The sequence below is a fragment of the Drosophila mojavensis genome, unplaced genomic scaffold, assembly GCF_018153725.1.
Source record: "Drosophila mojavensis isolate 15081-1352.22 unplaced genomic scaffold, ASM1815372v1 contig_80, whole genome shotgun sequence".
NCBI lineage: Eukaryota > Metazoa > Arthropoda > Insecta > Diptera > Drosophilidae > Drosophila > Drosophila mojavensis.
The window spans coordinates 12,223,179-12,244,378 of record NW_025318906.1 but is presented as its reverse complement, the minus strand read 5'-3'; the positions used below and the strand labels follow the sequence as shown (position 1 = coordinate 12,244,378).

The 21,200-nt window shown below is 39.3% G+C and overlaps 1 protein-coding gene and 1 long non-coding RNA gene across 9 annotated transcripts in view; one reads left to right on the top strand and one right to left on the bottom strand.

Moving 5' to 3' along the window:
• The first annotated feature begins 1,773 nt into the window (after positions 1 to 1,773).
• LOC6579629 (protein dead ringer) overlaps positions 1,774 to 21,200 on the top strand; it is a 30,637-nt gene continuing 11,210 nt past the window's right edge. For 2 of the 8 annotated variants that reach the window (XM_032729777.2, XM_044010572.1), the window contains exon 1: positions 20,067 to 20,169. In XM_032729777.2, the coding sequence (XP_032585668.1) occupies positions 20,140 to 20,169 (30 nt within the window). In that variant the 5' untranslated portion in view covers positions 20,067 to 20,139. Of the gene's footprint in view, positions 2,724 to 13,756; positions 13,927 to 14,035; positions 14,187 to 15,458; positions 15,886 to 15,933; positions 16,050 to 20,066; positions 20,170 to 21,200 lie in introns of those variants that run through there. The other 6 variants (XM_044010570.1, XM_044010571.1, XM_044010568.1 and 3 more) reach the window with 6 other exon arrangements.
• On the bottom strand, positions 18,200 to 18,747 carry LOC122757670. Its single transcript, XR_006357786.1, has 2 exons — positions 18,706 to 18,747; positions 18,200 to 18,588 (listed from the first exon to the last, which is right to left on the bottom strand). It is a non-coding gene; the product is annotated as an uncharacterized LOC122757670 (long non-coding RNA).

The following is a 21,200-nucleotide window of genomic DNA, read 5'->3' as shown; positions in this document are numbered from 1 at the left end:
TTGAAAATCAAATAGCTTTGGCCCCAAATGAAAGTTAACAACGGCAACAACAAACGGTAATTGTTATACTTGCCAAGGCACACACTCACACACACACACATACACACAGATTGGCTTGTGTGTGCGCACTTATGCTGTGTGTATCTTATGGATACATTTTGTTTCACACGCACAGCGGATCTGCGGATCTGTCGTTGTGTGCGTGCGAAAATGCCGTTCTATTTATTGAATATTGATAAATGCGCCGCGCTCACAGACGATGGTTAGAGCAAGCGCCTCCAACCGCCCCACAACTAGCCCCCCACACCTACCTACCGCCCTGCCCCCGCGGCTCAACTCATTTGCGCCACGAATTTGACGTCGTCTCATTAGTCACATTTAAAATTGTATTTAATTACTTTCTCACTTCATCATCAGTCAAGTCTGTGGGTCGCTGCCGCCTCGTCATTGGCGCTTGGGGGGTGGCAAACACCCCACTGCCACAGACACCCCTCGCCCCTCTATCTTGTACTGTGGCTGCGGCTGCGGCTAAGACTGGGGCTGGCTCTGTGCCTTTCCTGGTGGTGTTTGATGAGCGCCTGCGCTCCCTACAAAATGCCAATGCGTGCAAATACACATATACATATATACACACATACACTCCATATATACTAAGTTTCCTCAGACAGGCCGTTGAGAGAATATTGATATACTCTCTGCTGCCGCGCTGCTGCAGCGCTGCTTTCATCAATCTCAAATTAGTGAAAATCGAAGAGCAACTGCAATTATTTGCGTGGGCTGCTGGCAAATGTAACGGTAAATGGTATTCCATATTATCTATATAGCCAAACATTCATTCCCACCTATACCCACTTACCTACCTAACTACCAAAGCGACCTACCTACTCTTTTTTGTTGTTTTTCTTTTGTTTGTGGGCCATTACAAGTGTAATTTATCTCGCAAATCATTAATCAAGTTCGTGTGCTTGTATTTGGTATTTTCCCGACGCTGGTGGAAAGTGTGTAATTTGCTCGCCTGTTTTCCCTCTATATCAAACGGCATTTGCTTGCATAGGCAAGCCACACAAATGTTGACGCCCCACGAAACTACGGCTCTCCGTATGAAAAGGGCGTATTTTAAATTAAATCGCGTATAAAAAAGCGGCATATTTATGATTGAAAGATACACAAACTGTACAAATGGACACACAAGCACATACACTCACACTTGCGCACTCACACGAAAGCACTGTTCAGCATGTTTGCATTGATTTGCGTTATGCAAAATGGGTCCATTACGAAGTAGACAAACAACACTCGACTCAAGCACCAAAAACATGCTCAATAGTGTAGCCCCACTAAGAGCTTATACACAAATACACACATACACACACTCAGCTATCTACAAATGAGTCGGGTGTGTGTGTGTGCAACGAGCGAATGAGCGGCGAGCGCATTGTACACATACACGAGTTTCGTATTGAATAGATTACGATTACAAATTTAATTGAATGCCACCTGAGCACAGCTGAAACGGCAATCCGATTGGCCAGCCAGCCAGACCAGCTGGCGAGAGTGAGAGAGAGACCGAGCGGCATCACAAATGAAAACAAATGGGAATGGCACAAACACACAAGCGCAGCCACCGCGCACACACGTTCCACATGTCAGCCGTTCCAATGCGAACGACAGCACAAGAGAGTGAATGGCATTGCCAGGAGAGAGAACGAGCGACAGAGAGGCAGTTGTGCCGCTCGTTGTCTTTTCGTCGCGTCGTTTTTGATGTGCTGAGAGAATTATTTTTATTCCCAATTGGAGTTCCGTGTGCGTCGGGCGAAAGCGGCGGACAGTGCGCGATATCAAACGTGAAATAAATGAACAAATTGTTAATTAATAAGCAACAGGAGCCGATCATCATACCGATCAGGCACCATCAGGTAACAGCAACAACAGCAACGTTTCGCCGACTATTCCAATGTAACCTAAATGTGTTTTGGTGTTGCGTGTGTGTGTGTTTATTGTGAGCGTTCGAAAAGGAGCTGACAACAAGGAGAACGATAACATTTTAAATATTTAAATTAGTGTTAATTTTAATAGAATTCAATCGCAATTCAAACTAATCTGGGCTTGTGCTGAAATTGAAAAGAAAAGATTAAAAACAAGCGAAACCACAAAAATAACGCGAGTTCGATTAACGGTGCTTCTCGAGCTATTCCCTTTTGGCACAACTTCAGCGGAATCAACCGAAATCAACAGCAGCAGCAGCAGCAACAACAACAACAACAATACGAAGAGCGCACAGCGAGGTGACAATTCGAATATTTGATAACGGTAAATCGATGATATAAACGCAGGAGCAAAAGCAAATGTAAAACAGGCAAACAAACAGCGAAGCGAAAAAGAGTGTGAACGAGAGAGATAGAGAGAGAGCAAGCAAGCAAGCAAGAGCAAAAGAAACAATAATATTAATAATAATAATAACAAAGTGTGCTGTGAAAATTACGTAGAAAGTTGAAAGCTCGCGCATTGATTCCGCTATAAATCGAAACAATTTGCCATCTGCGCTTTGCAATTATAATTATAAAAATTCCATATCCAATTCGAAATCGAAATCAAATTTCACCCGAAGCCCGCACTAAATAAAAAACTTCGCACTAATGCAACTCCGAGTGCATCCGACTATGGATTGCAGCGGCCGTTCAAATAACACTATTGAACGCGATTCCGATTTGGGTGACGATTTGGTAAGCAAAAAGAATGAAAACAAAAGACGGAGAATGAGACAAATGACGAAACAAATATAAGTAGAATGGCATATGCCATATGTATGTGTGTACGTGTGTATGTAGTTTAAACAGTTATTTTATTGCCGTAGCAAATAGTTTTATCTAAATTAAACGATATGAAGTCAATTTCCTATTTGTATTGTATAACAGCTTGAGTGTAGAACAGAGTTCGTGATATTGGGCTAATAGCAATTAAAATCGAGTTGAAACTATGCAAAAATGCATATATATTTAATTTGTTTTCTTTTTTTTTAATATAATTTAATATTTTTCTAAAATAATAAAAGTTTATTAGCTTTAAATAATTTTTAAATTTGAACTCTATTATTTTTTTTTCCTAAGTTATAATTTTTTAACAGAATTTATAATTTGTTGTCTAAAATTAAAATTAAAATTATATAATTTGTGTTTATTCAAATCGAATCAGGCAGCTTAAAGCGTAGAAAAGCTTTATCAAATGTTGAGCTTAGTTATATGTTTACTATAATATTACAACTAAGCATAGGCCATAGAGCTTTGATAAGGGTTTCTCTCAATTTTATTTTAATTAAATTAATTAAATCGCAAATATTTTCTAAAACTTCAATTTAAAATTATAATGTAATGTGTATAAAAAGCTTTGATTATTTTAGTGTTGACAAATGCATTTTTACGCTTGACAAATAGCTGGAAAATTGAAAAAACTTGGGGCACGTCAAAAGTCGAGGTAATACCAATTAGTCTTTGTATTTAGGTAGAATAGATAAAGTTGTTTATTTGAGTGGACTAAGTGTATGTAAGTGTAACTAAATAGTTTCTAAGAATTCGTGAGTCAACTGTAGGGGGTTTTATAAATATATACAGATATCATATATATTATAAATATATACATAATATATAAATATATAATATTTATATATATTTAATATTTAATATTTAGAGTTGACATGATTTATTATAAATTTCCTTGCTGCTTTGCCGTCGGCATTACTACAGCTCTACTCTCTCTCGCTCTCACTCGCTCACTCTCCCTGCCTCTCGTATATTCTGTTAAAGCTCTGTACGAATGACTAAAAGCTTTGTATTGATGCAATTCTTCGAGTCGCGCGTCTGTTTGCAGATGATTCGAAACGTAATTATAATGTTAAATTGTTGATTCAAAATTAAGCAGCGAAGACGCAGCAGCGGAGTCTTCAATTTTTGTGCCTTCTCTGTCTCTTTCTTTTTTAACCCGTTCGTTTTGTTTGCTATGAAGCCGTTAAAAGGTGACATGCTAAATGGTCATACAACGCATTTATTATACACACACACACACACAGAGAGAGGGAGACACATACACACACACTAAGTGCATACACACACAGGCTCATAAATACAAATAGATTCATCTGTTTCTGCTTTGGACCAGGCCTGCAAGTGCCCAGTGCCCAGTGCCTAGTGGATAGTGGATAGTGGCTGTTGCCTAGACCTAGAGAGGTAGGTGTATGGCTGGGGCCCTCCAGTGGGTATATCTCGTTCACCTTTCATCAATTGAAAGATCTCTTTCAATTCAACTCTTTGATGGCGTTCATATGTAAATAAAATGTTTAAATATTTGCATTATTTGTTAGTACCTTAAATGAATATTAAATGGGTTTTATTGCCGCTGTGTGTGAGAGTAAGTGAGTATCTGTATGTGTGTGTGTGTGTGTGTGTGTGTGTGTGTGTGTGTGTGTGTGTGCATAGGCACAGGTATGCTCTCTTCTTCAATAAAACTCTTGTTAGGCCTCTTTTGTTTTTCTTTCATTTTTATTTCATTGTTGATAGACAGTGTGCCGCGTTGATCAACAATGAGCCAGACTTTATACATGAATATATACATACATACACATGCAGACATACATACATACATACATACTGAGTCAGATACTTGGCTATTTACATAATTTTTAATAGCTTCGGAATTTGTTGTTGTTTTTTTTTTGGGCTCCTCCGAATTGCCCCTTTTGATAGCCTTGTGCAAACATTGTTCCCAGTCATCCAGCTCTGCTTCTTCTCGCACTTCTTCCTCTTCTTCGTGCTCTTTGCATAAAATATTGTATAAAACTCAACAGTTAATTGAACACTTCGATCATAGCGAGGGTCGCCACTGATATATGTGGGTGAGTGTGTGTCAATTAAATTAACTTGAAACAGGCTCAATCGGATGTCGGACGACACACACACACACATATACATACACACACGCATAATGCTGGTGTCATTCGCGCGTCCGATTTTTAATATCAAATCCTAGGGCATATTGAAAAACTGTTAAACTGAAACGAGACGCAGAGATTTTGGACCAAAAGTCACGATTAACGAATAATGTGGGCTGTCAAAAAGTCATAAATTCTCAAATGAAGCGAGCCTGAGTCCGAGTACGAATCGGAGTCGGAGTTGACGTTGAAGTTGAAGTTGAAGTCGTGCCCCAGCGCTGTTGCAGCTTCAACATCATCTCTGCGGTCGTCATTTGAGGCACGGCTTTAATTACTTGGGTTAAACGCACAGTTTAAAATTCATTGAAGTTGGCTTGATTTTTGAATCGTTTTTAAATTAAATCAAGCAATGTAGCACTCTCTCTGTTTGTGTGTGACACTTCAAAAGGAGAAAGAGAGTGAGAGTGAGAGAGAGCGAGAGAGGGGGAGTGAGAGTGGGCGAGAGTGGGTGGCAGCTGTCCGGCAACGCGCACGTGTTCAACATCAGCGCCATTTGCTGTTCCCACATTAAATCATTGACTGTGGGAGCTGTTGGCTGTGTGTGGAGTGGAGTGTGTGTGTGTGTGTGTGTGTGAATCTCAGTGACGTTAACTGCTGTTTTGGTTTACAGATTCCCAGTTTAGCACTTGCCTGCGATTGCCTCTTATACGATGGAAAATTAGCTGACGTTTTGGGCTACCCCAAAGTCCCCCACCAAAAATCAAACAATATATCTCCCATGCCGGACTCAATTCCATAACTGGGGGCATTTGTGTATCTGTAAGTGTGTGTGTGTGTGTGCGACTCTTAATGCACTCAGCGACGGCAACGGCAACGGCAACGGCACCTGTTATAATTTGTTTGGCTTCTTGTACGCTGACAGGCAACGATTTGTATTAAATTCTTTGTTGGGCTCTCGAGGCACTTGTTGTTGTTGTTGTTGCATAGCGATAGCATACATGAGAGAGAGGGAGAGAAGGAGTGCCTGTGTGTGTAAAGATATTTGATTAAGTATGCAAGAGTCTTCGAGTCGAGCGAGCGAAATGTCGCCTTTGGGGCAAGCTTTCAAAATCAATGGCAGATGAAATTTATTGGGGATTGGAATTGGCAGGGGGAGGGAGTTGGCGCCATTTTGAAAATGCATTTGTTGCATTCAGGTCGCGTCATCGTTTTGTATTCACGTATATTTAATTTAATTAAAATTACAACAAATAAAAAGAACGCAAATGTCAAAGCAATAGAAGAAATAGCAATAAACAGCAATGGCGACAAATGCCAAAGCCTCTCTCACACGCACACACACAGTCACACAACCAATTGCAAAGCGAAAAAAAAACTCATAAAAATTATGATTATTACAGTTTTGTTTAGAATGAATTTATGAATTATTTTTCAACCATAGCTAATAAAATTGTTAATTGGATTTTTCCAGCACTGGCGGCCGCTCAGCAGCTGCAGCTGCTTACGAGCTGCGATAAAGTGTAATAAACGAAACATACGCACATACACATATACATGCATATATAGTGCGAATACACAACGCACACATGCACTGGCACATATAAAAGCTTATTATCAAAGCACTAATAAATACAACGTCTCGCCTCGCGACGCCTTACGAAAGGGCGTGGCTTTAGTTATTTGTTGTTCTTGTTTTTTTTTTTTTTTTCATTGACTTTGCAAGCGCTCGCGCAAAAACGGACGCCTGACCGAAAGCTCTCGCTGGCCCGTGTAAATGCGGCGAAATTAAATGAACGAACAAACAAATGAGAATTGGCAAAAGAACAGGCGAATTTACGACAACGAAAATGCAATGCTCTTTCACACAGTGAAATGGGCTAAAAAATACCAAATTTTGATTTAAATAAAGTGCAAAATTAGGTATGATTTTCTTGCAGAGCTATAGAGTGAGATTTATGAATTAATGATTTGTACATTGATTGAGACTGAAGACTAAAATACAGTTAGGATTTGTGTGTTTGATATGAGACAACTTAAATGTCAAATGTCGAATATTCTCTGCAAGTGCATAAAAAGAAGCGACCAAAAAGCTTTCGCCGCGATCTACAGACCGGCAAGCGCAGCAAGGCAAGCTTTGTATATTTTCGCCGTCTACACTAAAAACAATGCGGTTCTTCTTCATTTTTGCCGCCTGCAAACTAGAAGAAGGCAAGGCAAAGAGTTACCACCAGCAGAAAAAGTCTTTTGGGCCCTTTTATTCATAGCTTTTTTAACCGGTTTCATTTTGTTGTTGCTTTTTTTTTTACAATATTTTATTGTTTACGCGAAATTTTCATCTTCACACACAGACAGGCACACACATCGGCACACACGCAAGTGCTCACCCAACATGGGCGTGCGTGTAGCGCCCATATAATAGTGGGTATGTGGTTGTTGTTGTTGTTGTTAATCGCGTGTGTGGGGTGTGGGGGTCGGTCAGTGGGCTCGTTCGCTGGTTCGCTCTGTTGGATCGTCCAGCCAGCGGGCAACCGGCACAGCGAATGCGCCATTATGTTTTTTGTTGCCCGTTTCGGTTTCAGTTTCTGTTTTGTTGTTTCCATTTTTATATTTTATTCGCTTTATTTTTTCCGCTTCGTCGCGTTGCGAGCGAATGAAATGCGCGACGCACACAGACACATTTACGCGCGCTCACACACACAGACATTTGCTCTTGCACTCGCACTCATGCTCATATTACATTCATCTGTACATATGTTTGGCTGTGTGTGTGCGTATGTGGGCATGTATCTCAGAGATACGTTTTGCATTTTAATTTTATTTTCATGCTCTTCGGCCTGCAGCGGCGTTTCCGTATCGACCACGTTGCACATGTTTTGGTCCTGCCCTTAATATATATATATATGTGTGTGTATATGTATGAGTATATGAATTTATGTATGTACATGTATTTCTTGTGTACTTTTTTAGCCGCCAGCTCTTTCAGCTTGTTGTTGTTGTCGTCGTCGTCGTCATCGTCGCAGCGCGTTGAAATAATTCGCCACGGGGTAGATGCGTAAATGAGCAATTTTTATTTATGTGTGTTTGTTCGCATTTTTATTCAGATATTCACATATAAGAAAAAGCCGCCATTTATTACATATGCATGTGCATACATACACATGTGCAGATGTATGTATGTACTATTCTTAAGTGCCTACACATGTGGGTGTGCATAAAAACATATTATTTTACATATATCAGAAATATCTTACAGTTTTAAAGTATAGCTCAAGCTAAAATTGAATGAAGATTGCGCTTTAATTATAATATAATTTTGTATATAATATTTAATTTGTAAAATAATATTTATTATATATACAATTAAAAAGGAAAATATGAAATTATACATTTTATATTAAAACAAATTCAATTAAATTGTAATGTTAATTTGATTAATAATGTATTATTTATACATATACCATATATAGAAAATCTATTTGATTTAAAAATGTAGCATTTCAGTTCAATTTCAATTTCTTTAACTTCATTCAAACTGATCAAAATCTAAATATTTTTTTTAATTTCAAATTATTATTACACATACGATGCTGGTTTCTCTTTTTTTCTCTTTTTAATTTCTAAAAATATAATAAAATTGTTATCCTTGAAAAGTTATGCAAAAAAAAAAAAAAAAAAAAAAAACGAAAAATTCTCAAACGTCTCAGTTTTCCCGCAGTCTATCAAAAATAGTATTCTTTGTTAATTCAAAATAATATTACTAAGCTGCTTTCCAGGAATACAGCAGAACATAATGAATATAATAGATAATTCTACAAAATTTGACTATGAAAAGAAATCGTTAATAAACTTAAGACGCCAGCACGCCCAAAGAGCAGAGCACTTGAATCGCAGGAGCATTAGGACATCTAGTTTACAGTTCGGTCTAAAAAACACGCACACATGCATAGCAAGATTTGAATGAAAGGGAGAGAGAGGTAGCTGAGAGAAAAAGAGAGAGAGAGAGATAGACTATAGTTAGACATATGCCTGCAATATAATCTTAATCCTTCACACAATAAACGGTTGCCTGCCTCCGCCTCTGGTAGCTAGCTGATCCTGTTTGCATGCTGCGCCCTTCACAGCTTGGCACTGCGGCACTCGACGCATTATGGATTTGTCGTCCTTTTGTTTTAAATTAGCACGGCATGTTGCACATGCGGCGCAGCGCTGTCCGGCTGTCCGCTCTGTCCGCGCTGCCCGCCGTGCAGGCCGCAATCCGCATGATGAGCGAAGCTGGATGTCAATGCCGACGGCAGCAGCACCGGCAGCAACGTCACTTCTCTGACGACCCTGAGTGCTTCCGACAATTTGTCAGTGCAACAATAGCAAATTGTTGCTCATATCAACAACAACAAGAACATCAACAGCAGACAGAAATTAACTAAAATGCATTTGTGGTCAAATGCAATGATAATAAATTAAGATAAATTATTTTCAAGCGCTTCTATCGAAATTAATGTAAACTAATTAGTGATAAAAACTGTCAACGGCAAATAAATTGAATATTCTACCCATACGAATGCAATTCGCCGTTAGATAGTATCCACATTTGCCCCAGTCGGCTCTTTGTGCCCCCATATTGTCACAAATGTCGCCGTCGTCGTCGTCGTCGTCGTCATTTGCGGTGCATTGAAAGCTATTAAAGTAAATTGCAATGAACGGGACCCAAAACCCATACTCATACCCATACCCAGACCCAGACCCGAACCCGGACCCTGTGCCGGTCATACCTGCCCGCAATTGTCGTATCTCTAATGTGAGTACTACACATGTAGCTGCTCGTATCTTGGTATTGTGGGTGCACTCATTGGGTTTTCGCGGGGACTTCTGCAGCAGGTCTAATTGCGATTTAATGTCTTTTCGGCCTTTTCCTATGAAAGTTACAAAAGAGACGAGGAAAAGAAACGCGATAATACCGAACGACTCTATCAATGCAGGCTGAGTCCAAATTAATGGAACTCGCTTGTGCTACTAAATACTATCTACAACTAGACAAATAACTCAATGGAAATCTATCTGAGCTGGCGACATATATTTTTCTTTTTTGTTCCAACTTCGTATATATAATAAGATCATTAGCGGCTTTTGCTTCAAATAGTTGAAAACTGGCACAGCTTATCGTCATTTCATGATTTATGCGACACTTACACATAATTGCATAGAGATATTAAATTATCGTCGCACATAAAAGACCTCCAGACAGATATGCAATGACAATGGCTGTAGCTGGGCGGTAATTGAGAAACTGCATTAGTCTCCATGCAAATCGAATAGGAATGCAATTTCGAATTGTTCGTCAGCTTCGGTTATACTAATTTATGAACTGATTGGGCATATTGGCTTTGTCTGTCAGACTGTCTATTCGTATGTCTTTACATACCGAAAATACCTCTAGAATCCTGCTAAGGCTAAGAATAAATATTTCATATCCATGTCGACCATGTCTTTGACATCTTATTATTATTATTATTATTATTATTTTTTTTTTTCATTATATTACAAAGTTTATAGACACCGATTGTAATTTTTCTTACTTGCTTTGAGTCATTTTTTATGTAGAAAAATAAATGGGAGACAATCAATATTATATAGTTAAAATATATCATTTAATACATTAAGCCTCTTTTATGGAGATTTATATTAGAGACATATGCATATATGAAATATTATATAATTATAATATCATTTAATATATTTAACTAGTTTTATGGAACTTCAGAGCTCAGATATTTAATTATAATTAATTATAATTAACTCCATTTAAATATTTTTATCCAGTTTTGATCTTCTACGATCAAATATTCTTATGAATTTTCTTAAACTTCAATTTAAAATATTTTATATATTAATTTTCAATTTCAATGAAATTTTCTTAAATAATTTTCTGTATATGAATCCAATATTCATATAGATTTCATATCTTGAGCTCGCCTGGTTATCGATTGGCTAATGAAGTGCATCAAGCAAAGTAAGAAAATGTACTTCATTTTGTTGCTGTTGTTGGTGTTCTTGTTGTTGTTGTTGTTGTTATTGTTGTGTGCAACACGCAACTGAGAGAGGTACAAACAACATTAAAGCGGCGCAAATTCGTTGTGCATTAATTAGACATTTTATAGGTGCAACACGGCGTAAACTGCACGCCTTTGGCAGTGGCTGGGGCAGCCACAGACCAGGCCCAATACCACAATTATTGTTTGGGCCTGGTCAACAGCAATGGCAACAAAATGAGAGGCGAATAAGGCAACGGCTAACCGCAACTAAAATGTTGCCAGCGAAGCGTCCATCGGCCTCTGAGTGCACATATTTCGCATGGATTCGATAACTTACATTAATTTGATGTACACACACACAAACACACATACACACACATGTGTCTGCATTGTTATGCATGTGTGTATGCAAATATGGCTGGATGCATGTGGTAACCGCGAATTGCCAACTAACTAACCAACCCAATGCAGCGCAAAGCATCCAATGCGAGCGGCGATCAATATGCGCCAATATAAGCCACACACAAGATGAGAGCCAGACAGAGAGAGGGAGACTCTTAGAGCGAGAGCGGGAATCTGTTGGGGGGGTGGGGCGCAGGTGGCGGAGGTGGCGGAGGCTGTTGCCACTAAACAGCGGCAAGAGCGAGACGTTACCATTTCATTATGCGCGTCCGCGTTCGCGTTTGCATCGTTGAGCGAGCCAGTTTGGAATAACAGTTTGCTTGGGGTTAACCAAATGGTGTTGCCAATACTTTTTGCCACATACGCAATCGGCTAATACACTGAGAGAAATGCTAAAGCAAAGCCTATTTGTTGAAATGAATTAAAATGGAATTTTGATTAATCAAAAAGAGATGTACAATTCCCGAATGTTGATTGATTATCTGCATTGAAATCCATTTGATATGAGTTACGAACTATTTATATGATCATTTGTGCAAGAGAAGAATATATGAATAATATTTGGATTTGATAAAAATATATATAATTTTTATGAATATTATCTATTTTTTGCTGTACAGTTAAGATATAGTTTATGTATTTTTCTTAGCTATCTATTAAAAGTTTTATATATGTATGTATGTATATCAAAACAATTTATTAATAATATTTTGTTGGCTAATTTAAAGGCTTCAATGTGCATGTTTATAAACTCAAGTCCTCAAATTGTTTCAGCTAATAAGCAGTTCAAAGTTTGCATAAGTAAAAATTTGTAGGTAAAATTCACAGAGTCGTTTCAATATGTTCGATAATTGACAGAGTGTTAAGTCAATATGTCCTTTAATCAAGTGTATCAGTATAATGGATATACTCTTATCAACATTGATTGGCTTTCATATTAAATGGACTTTATCAAAGAGCTAGCTGAAGTTTCATATGCCATTTTATTGGTTTAAACAAATTCTGAGCTCATTCATTACTCCATTAAGATCTTAGGCCTTTCAAGCTTGATTTTTAGACCTGGAAGACCTTCAATTCAAGCCGTATTTCCCCTAGTTCAGCTCTGATTTATCAACTAATTAATATCTGCCATATCACTAGAGTATGCACAACAATTTGTCACAGTGTAGAGCTATGCGTACTACTCAAAGCTTTTGTATTTTGCGCCAAACTTCAAAGAGTTCCTGGAACTTTAGAGCTCTGCTGCTGCTGCGAATGCCATAGAGCTCATACAGCGCATAGAGCTCAGTCTATGTCTATGTGTGCTTTGGTTTTGGTTGCATTTATGATTACAGCAATGCGACAACCAAGACGACAACAGCAACAATAACGATACCGGCGATAAATGTTGTATACACATATGAAAAGAGTTGCAAACTGCTGATGATGATGATGATGATGATGATGATGATGATGATGGACTAGCTAGCCTCAGTCTAACCTGTGCCTGCCTCAGCTTGGCTTACATTGTGCGGGGCAGGTTACATTGTGTTTGTGCTGCTATCGGTTGGCTGCCGCTTGAATGTGTTTAAATTGAAAATTCCCGATTTGCACACAGTCACAGATGCGCTTAATTTGCACCTCTCCAAATGCATAAAAAGCAAAGACCGGACCGCGGACATGCAGCAGCAGCAGCAGCATCAGCAGCAACACCAGCCTCAGCAGCAGCAGCAACAAGAGCCGGCCAAGCGTAGCGGACTTCTAGCCAGAGTCACGGCTGGCAATAGTACGCTTGAAACGTCTGTGGCCACGGATACGCCATGGCTGTAACTTGCAACGACCTGGCGGCCAAAGCGGCTACACTCGCCTTTAATGGCCTGAACGGACCTGCGGCTCTTGTGGCTCTGACTGCGGCTCTAAGTCTGGCTCTGACTCTGACACTGACTCTGGGTCTGAGTCTGGTTGTGGCTCTGCTTGATTGCCATTACCGGCTTGCCATTGTTAATTTATTAAGTGGTTACCTTTGTTGTCGCCTCGCTGGCAATACAATTGAAATTGCTGGAGCTCTCTTTCCCCCTCTCTCTCTCTGCCACTCTTTGTTTATGTGTTAATGTTGTCCTGCCATGGACTTGGCCAGAACAATGATCATTTGCTAAGTGCTGCCCACGCAGCCGCAACACGTTGCACGCCGCACGCCGCACGCTGCACGCTGCAAAGCCGCCGCAAGTTGACAAAGTATTCAACATTTGGCCAGCACAGCGGGCGTCTAATCGCATTGATCGTGGCGTTCAATGGACCTGGCCAAGATTCATTGAGCGCAATCGATGCGGCATGTTTTGACATAAGCGCCACTATCAATTCCAATGTCTGATGCACTAATTCTCTTCTCTCTCTCTCTCTCTCGCTCTCCCTTTCTCTGTTGCAGTCCCACGGCGATCGAACGGATGACGAGATGCGCGACTGCGACTCGGTAGACGGTGAACATCATCAGCTGAGCGCCAAGGCGGCAATCGCAGCTCGACTCAGTCACACAGTCGCCGGCGGCGCTGGCCTCAACTTTGCCAGTCCAGAGCAGCAAACAGATCTGCCACTCAGGTGAGTTTGCCTTAGCTATACACATACATACACACACACACACATACATATTAGCTTGATCAGCTACATTATCCATCTATTTCAATTGTCATTCTTCTGCTTGTGACAGCCATCATCATCAACTGCCGCCGAATCATCCGCTCAACGCTCTGGGCAGCTTCATGGGCATCGGCGGACTACACAGCATTCCAAATCTCCAGCACAGCGACGTGCTCGAGAAGCTCAAGATGCAAGTGCGCGACATGAAAGTGGGCCTCATGGTGAGTGTCAAAGCAATTAGAACTGATCTAGTATTTGTGGATCGCAAAGGGTGCGGGGAAAGCTAAATGTGCAAGAGAGAGGGGCCGAAGGGGGATATAGGAAACTTAAAGGTTAGACAAAAGTTGGAGAGAGTTTGGAGTGCATCTTGTAACTGAAGGTAAAAGTCCAACAATTTCATATGAGAGTAGTTGCTGTTTCTAATAAAACTGTTAGCTAACAAAAAATATATATATATATTTGCAATAAATATTTTTTTAAATTAAATAAAAATATAAAAAAAAAAAAAAATAATAAAAATTATAATATAATAAATTAGAAAAAATTAAGAAAATAAATAAAAATATATACATATATCAAAAAAATCAAATAAAGAGGAGTAAATAAAATAAAATATATAGATATAAAATAAAACAGGAATACATTTTTCATTAAAAAAAAAATTAATATGTAAAAAGATAAAAAAAATATATAAATAAATAAAAACAATCAATAATAAATAAAACAAAATATATAAAAGTAAAATAAGAAAAAAATCATAAAAAATAATTAAGCAAAAATCAAACTATAGTTAACAAAAAAAATAAAATAAATAAATAAATAAAATAAAATAAAAAATAAAATAAACAAATAAATAAAAATGTTTCTAAATAAACAAATTTATAAAGTTCAAAAATATAGAAAAAATAGTAAAATAAATATTTTTAATAATGAAAACTATTTATTAAATCAATAAATATATAACTAATCTTCAAAAAAGTGTTTATTTTGCACTACTATTTAAATGAGTAAAATATTCAAGAAAATAGTAGTGCAACTTAGGCGAGCACAATCTATACTGAATAAAATATTTAATGCATCACTCAAGAATTTATAGAGATGTTTATATAAATACTGTAACAATAACAATTGTTAATTAAAATTCCACAACAAGCACATCAGATGTTTTTTAATTGAAATTCACATTTAATTTTTATGTGGAAAAATAATAAATAATATTAATAATATATTTATATCAAAATTGAGGAACAAAAACACCTTAGAACAATTTTTTGATATACAATATAAAAAATTGTCATTGAATTTTATATAAAATGATTTTCAATTAAATACAACTTTTTATATCAAATTGTGTGATTTGGAATTTAAATCGTAGAATTCGTAAATAATATTTATTCTGATAAAAAAAAGTTCGCATCGAATTCCGTATGGAGGTAAAAATGTTTAATTCTGTTTTACCAATCGGCCTCAACTCCCATTCGTTTGGCTTGCAGGAACAGGACTATGCGGCGGCAGCGCATGCAGCTGCGTTCGGGGCCAATATGCTGCCCACGACGATCAGCTCGGCCTTTCCGCTGGCCCACAATTCGGTGGCAGCCGCCGCGGCAGCTGCATCCTTTGGCCATGCGGCCAATGCGGCGGCCGGCAATGGCGCCAGCTACAATGGGGGCGCCGCTGCTGCTGCAAGTGGAGCAGGAGGAGCTGTGGCAGCTGGCAACAATAATGCAGGTGGCCCAGGTGGAGGCAACAGCGGTGGCGGTGGCGGTGGCGGCACGACCAATGCAACTGGCAACAATAGCAATAACAACAGTAACAACAACAACAGCAGCAGTAACAATAACAACAACAACAACAACAACAATGCCGGCAATGGGCATCCCTTTTCGTTTGCATCGCCGACAGCGCCAAGCGCCAAAGAAGGTTGGTATGGGGCTGGGGATTAGCCGGTGCTTAAACTGTTGAACTCAGCGCGTCATTTTGCAGCTAATTCCGCATCAAATTCATCGACGTCCAGCGAGGCATCCAATTCATCGCAGCAGAATAATGGCTGGAGCTTTGAAGAGCAGTACAAACAAGTCAGACAGGTTAGTGTTAGTCAATTTAATCTCTTTGCAAACAAGGCAAGTCAGGCCAAGCCAAGCCAACAGCAACAGCAACAACAACAACAACTAAAGACTCTCTAGGGGAGATGCGGTGATGCGGCGATGCGGCGATGCGGAGCAGAGGCTGGTCGGGTCCAGCCGTTTAGGCAAACTATCAATTAACGGCTAATAGCCAAGATCTTGAACCAGTTGCCTTTCCGTTAAGATGAGTCGAGCTTGTGTCTCTGTCTATCTCTGCCTAACTCCCTACCTCCCTCCCTCTCTCACTCTTTGTCTCAGTTACGAGTGCAGCCGGGGGATGCGCCAAGTTTTGATCTCGTTTTGACGCTTCGGCCCGAAGCTGTTCACATGCAATAAAGAGTTCCGGTTTGCTGCAATTGAGCAATTAATGCTCACATCTTGAGCACACACACATGCACACACACATGCTCACACTCTCGCTCTAATTTGGTGAGAAAATAGCCGGTTTATTCATCTTTTTGGCTCTGCTTACGAGAGATGCTGGGCGGTCCACAAGTGCCCAGAAGTGTTGGGCTGTTTAGGCCTGAATTTCTACACGCATGGCTGCAGAGCCAGCGTGAAATTTGTAGCAGAAGTGCACAATCTCGAGTAATTAAAATAGTTTGGGTCTACTCTAGGGCTTCGTTCGTTGCCAAATTGTTGCGCCGTGTGAACCGCAACAGCTTTTGCCGCTGGCCATAAAAACTAAACTTCGATTAACGTTCGCTCGGCCCGAATGGCCCGGCGCATCGCGTACACCCCCTTCGACTCTTTGACTCTCCGGCACACCGACTCTCTCCCACTGTCCGAGTCTCTTTGGCAATTCATCAAACAGCCCGCATTCTCTATGCACTATAAAAACTTTGACCCTTACACATAAAGAGAGATACAAATGTATCTGTATAGCTGCGCTTCACGCTTATAACACCTTCCGAGGCTGCAAACCGGCTTAGTGAACCAGCCAACGCCTACCAACCAGCTGCGAGCCTCTCTGCACAGCTCAGCTCAGCTTGGCTCTGCTCTGCTCTGCTCTGCTCTGCTCGGTTGCTCTCTGGCTTCTGGTAGGTTCCGTTGGACCCCTTTCTTGGTTGCCTAATCCCTTTCAAGAAGCTACAGTTTGATGCCGCTGCTGCGCCACAAAATGGCGGCTTTCATTAATTTGCGAAAATGTGGCCAGCGCTGCTCAAAACGATAATTATGTTAATTGAGTGAGTAGCTGCCGCGTATGAAAAGCCATTTTGAATTTGTCTGCCGCCGCCTCGTGAGATGCCAAAAAAGAAAATCATTCTACACGGGTGTGGGGCAACTGCGACTGCGACTGCGACTGCCGCCCCAACCGCCACTCGCCTTCATCGTCATCATCATCAGACATCCAAAGCAACTATCCATCCATCTATCCATCTATCCATCCATCCATCCATCCATCTATTCAGCTCTTCATCTCTTCAGACGAAGACGAAATATTATTTTGGTATTTTTTTCCTCGTTTCTATATGATTTAGTTTTGCTTTATATATATATGCATATATATTCACATATATATATATGTAGTTGGCTTGCTCTCATTAATCAATGTCAATTATCTGTACATACTGAATAATTATGTTTAATTATAGACAGACCCCAAAGCATTTTCCAATATTATTTTATTTTATTTTATCATACGAACATTTCCTTTGTATATACATATATACATATATATCGTATATATATGTATATATTAATATTCTTGTGCTCAATTGCACTTTCTGGATTATGAAACTGTTGGCGCACTGTTGCCCATTATTTCGTGTTAATAATTATTTATTCTATTGCCGATTTGTACGAAAAGGCAATGAATTTCCATTTTAATTATGGGCAGCGAACGTTCTCAAATAATTAACACAAATACAAAAAAAAAAAAAAATTAATATTAATTATCGCCGTTGGCAACTCTTAAAATTAGTTCACTTTTGTTTTATAACTTACATTTTATTGGTCCATTTCGAAAATCGATTTATTTCGGCCCGCTCAAGACCAGACCCAGCCCATACGTAAATATAATTCGTTTTCATTTCGGACTTTTTGGCAATACGGCAAAAGTTTTCACTTTAAGTTTTTAGTACTTTTATTGTAGTGAAATTGGCTTTTGGGATTTTTTTTTTTTTATGTAATGTCAGAAAGTGAGAATATGAAGAGAGTATATTGGTTTTGCATAGTCCCTTGGCTATGGGTGTGGCACGCTCTTGATGAGGACAGATTAGATATTGAAACCATCGTTAGCCCCCTGTATATTCGTTAAAGGCGTGGCAAAGGCCATACTTTATATACTATAAGAGAAAAGAATTAAATAGAGCTTTGAAATTTTAAGTAGATGCTCTTTGGTATTCTCATTTCAAGATCGTTCAGACTTTCTTCTTTTAACTCAATTTGGGATATACTAGATCTAGTATATATGTTAAAAATGATATTAAATGATATACCCATATTAGCCAACCAGCAAGCATCAACAGTATGTAGTAGATATATCCATCCGGTAAACCTGTATATTGCAAAATATTAAAACCAAAAAAATTCGAAATTACCGTAGATTTTTATTTTTAACAATTATTATACATTGAACGGATATTTTGGAGTCACTGAGATCCGACATTTTTACCTCATTCCATTCTGTGCAAATCTTATGAAATTCTCTCAAAATGCTTATTTATTCAATAAATTGCTGCTGCAATCGAGATGGATTTGATTTGTGTGTCATTTATATTTTTCGCCTTTGAGCTGTTTTTAATCAGTAAGCACTGTACTTAAAGAAGTGCTTAAATCAACAAAGGCAATAAAGTACAACAAAAATGAAAGAAGAAGAAAAATAAAGAAGGCAACGACGAAACCTCAACGAATTTCAGTTAATTAAAGTGAACAAAACAAAAATCTGGTCAACAGATTTTCAATAACGAGTGTGAAATTCTTAAATAAATATGTGCACAAGATACACACATACTACATGTGTGCCTCTGTATGTGTGTGTGTGTGTGTGTGTGTAATGAGCATGTGTAAATGAGACTGGACAAATTATGAGGCGATCGAACGAGGCGAACTCGGAGAGAAACATGCAACGGGATCTTGTCATATAATTTTTAGTAGCATTTCCATTTGGAAACCTTGCACTTTCCATGCTGATAGTTATAAATTATACACACACACGCAGGCACACACACACACACACACACACACACTGGCACACATTAACACACACTTTGATCTGGCAAAACGCATTTGACAATTCCCAGAATCAAGGATTCAAATTTCAAGCACACATTTTTAGGTACTAGTCCGCAATGCTAGCGACAAATAAGTGAGATTATTTTTATAACCGAACCCCGAGTGTGTATCTATATATGTATATGTGTGTGTGTCTGCCATGTGTCCTCATGTGTGTGTAGTTATAAAAACGATTATGATTGGTCTAGAACTTCTGTTAGGGTATTTTATTGTTTTATTGCCAAAGACTAGGCGGATTTGTGAACTTGACCTGCGCTTGCGGCTGCCGCTGCTCCTGCCGCTGCTCCTGCTGCTGTGATGCAAGTCCGCAACCGATTTCCAGGACTCGGGCCATACGGATTTGGACAAGGGTTGCCTGGGCAGGCTAACCCAAAGCGAACTTCATTTTTATTAGGTACATATTATTAATGCACACACACACAGACAGCTGAGGCAGGCAAACGTGCAGCCCAAGGCGCACATAGATACGCACACACACACATACGCACACACGCACACTTACACATATTTGATTTGTACAGCGACGTCAGCGTCGATTGCTGCACTCGACGGCACATTCACATATTTTTAGTTGATAAACGACCTTTGATGGCGTTGCATCGTCGCGTTGATCAATCGATGTGGCTGCAACCTGCGTGAAAGATATTCAAGTTGATCAAAAAACCAACAGAAAAAGGAAAAGGAGAATCGAAAAACCGTTGAGCAGTGCAACAAGTTTGCAATTAAACAGAAAATAAAAAAGAAAATAAAAAACAAAGTGAAAAGTGAAAAGTGTTTGAGTGTGTGTGTGTGTCTTAATCAATCAATTGCCAACATGCTCATCTCCGAGGATCAAATACAGGAGGTACTCAAAAGCAACAACAACAACTGCAACAAATATGATCATAAATATTGCCAATTCATAGGCATTCAAACTCAACTCAAAAGTTTAATTAAAAATGCCAAAAAAAAAAAAAAAAAATGCAAAGCAAAAATAAATAAATAACAAATTTATTTCTTTTTGGTTTTTGGCCAAAAGTCCGTGAAAAAGCATTAAACGTAAAAGCGCTTCAAGTTGAGCTTCAATCAATTTCTGCAGCCGGCATAAAGCGGAATATATGAAATACGCATATGCTGATACACATACAAGCAAACATATGCAAACATATACACATATAGACAGATATATATAAGTAATGTTGATATATATGTGTATTTCTACACACACTATAACTCTTGTGGGCGTCGTGCATCATAAAAAACAAGCAGCCAGAGAGCCGAGCCAGCCAGTCGAAGTTGCGGCGAGTTGTGTGTTGCAGTTGCATTCGCTGAATTCGTAGTTCCAACTCTCAAGTTGGGGGCAATGGCAATGAATCGGCGCGGGCTCTGAGTCAGAGACTCAGCCTCAGCCTCAGTCCAGCTCAGACGGAGAGTCAGCTGAAGCAGCAGCAGCATCTGCACGTTGTGTTGCTGGGCTACAGTCGCGTTTTAAATCATTTATGCGAGTGGGGATGCGAGGCAGTTCATCATCATTCGCATTGACTTAGAATGTGCACCCAAAGCCGAAGACAGAGGCAACACAGGGCAACAGCAACTCCAAGCCAGAGCCAAGACTTGGGCTTGTGCCTGGGCCTTTGCCTGTGCCTTAGCTTAGTAGGCGGAAAGTATGATGAATTCCAAATTTGATGAGTTCACTCAGATGTTGTCATTAATTTTATACACAGAGAGACGCACACACATATGAGTGTGTGTGTGTGTGTGTGTACGTATAGCAGAAGGTTTTAGCTAGGCTCCTATAATTTAACTAAGAAACAAAACACATAAGGCCAAAGGAACTTCGCTGGCAAATGGGTTAAAGGTCAGAGTGTGCGCCTGAGGAGTCATGAAGTAGAGAGA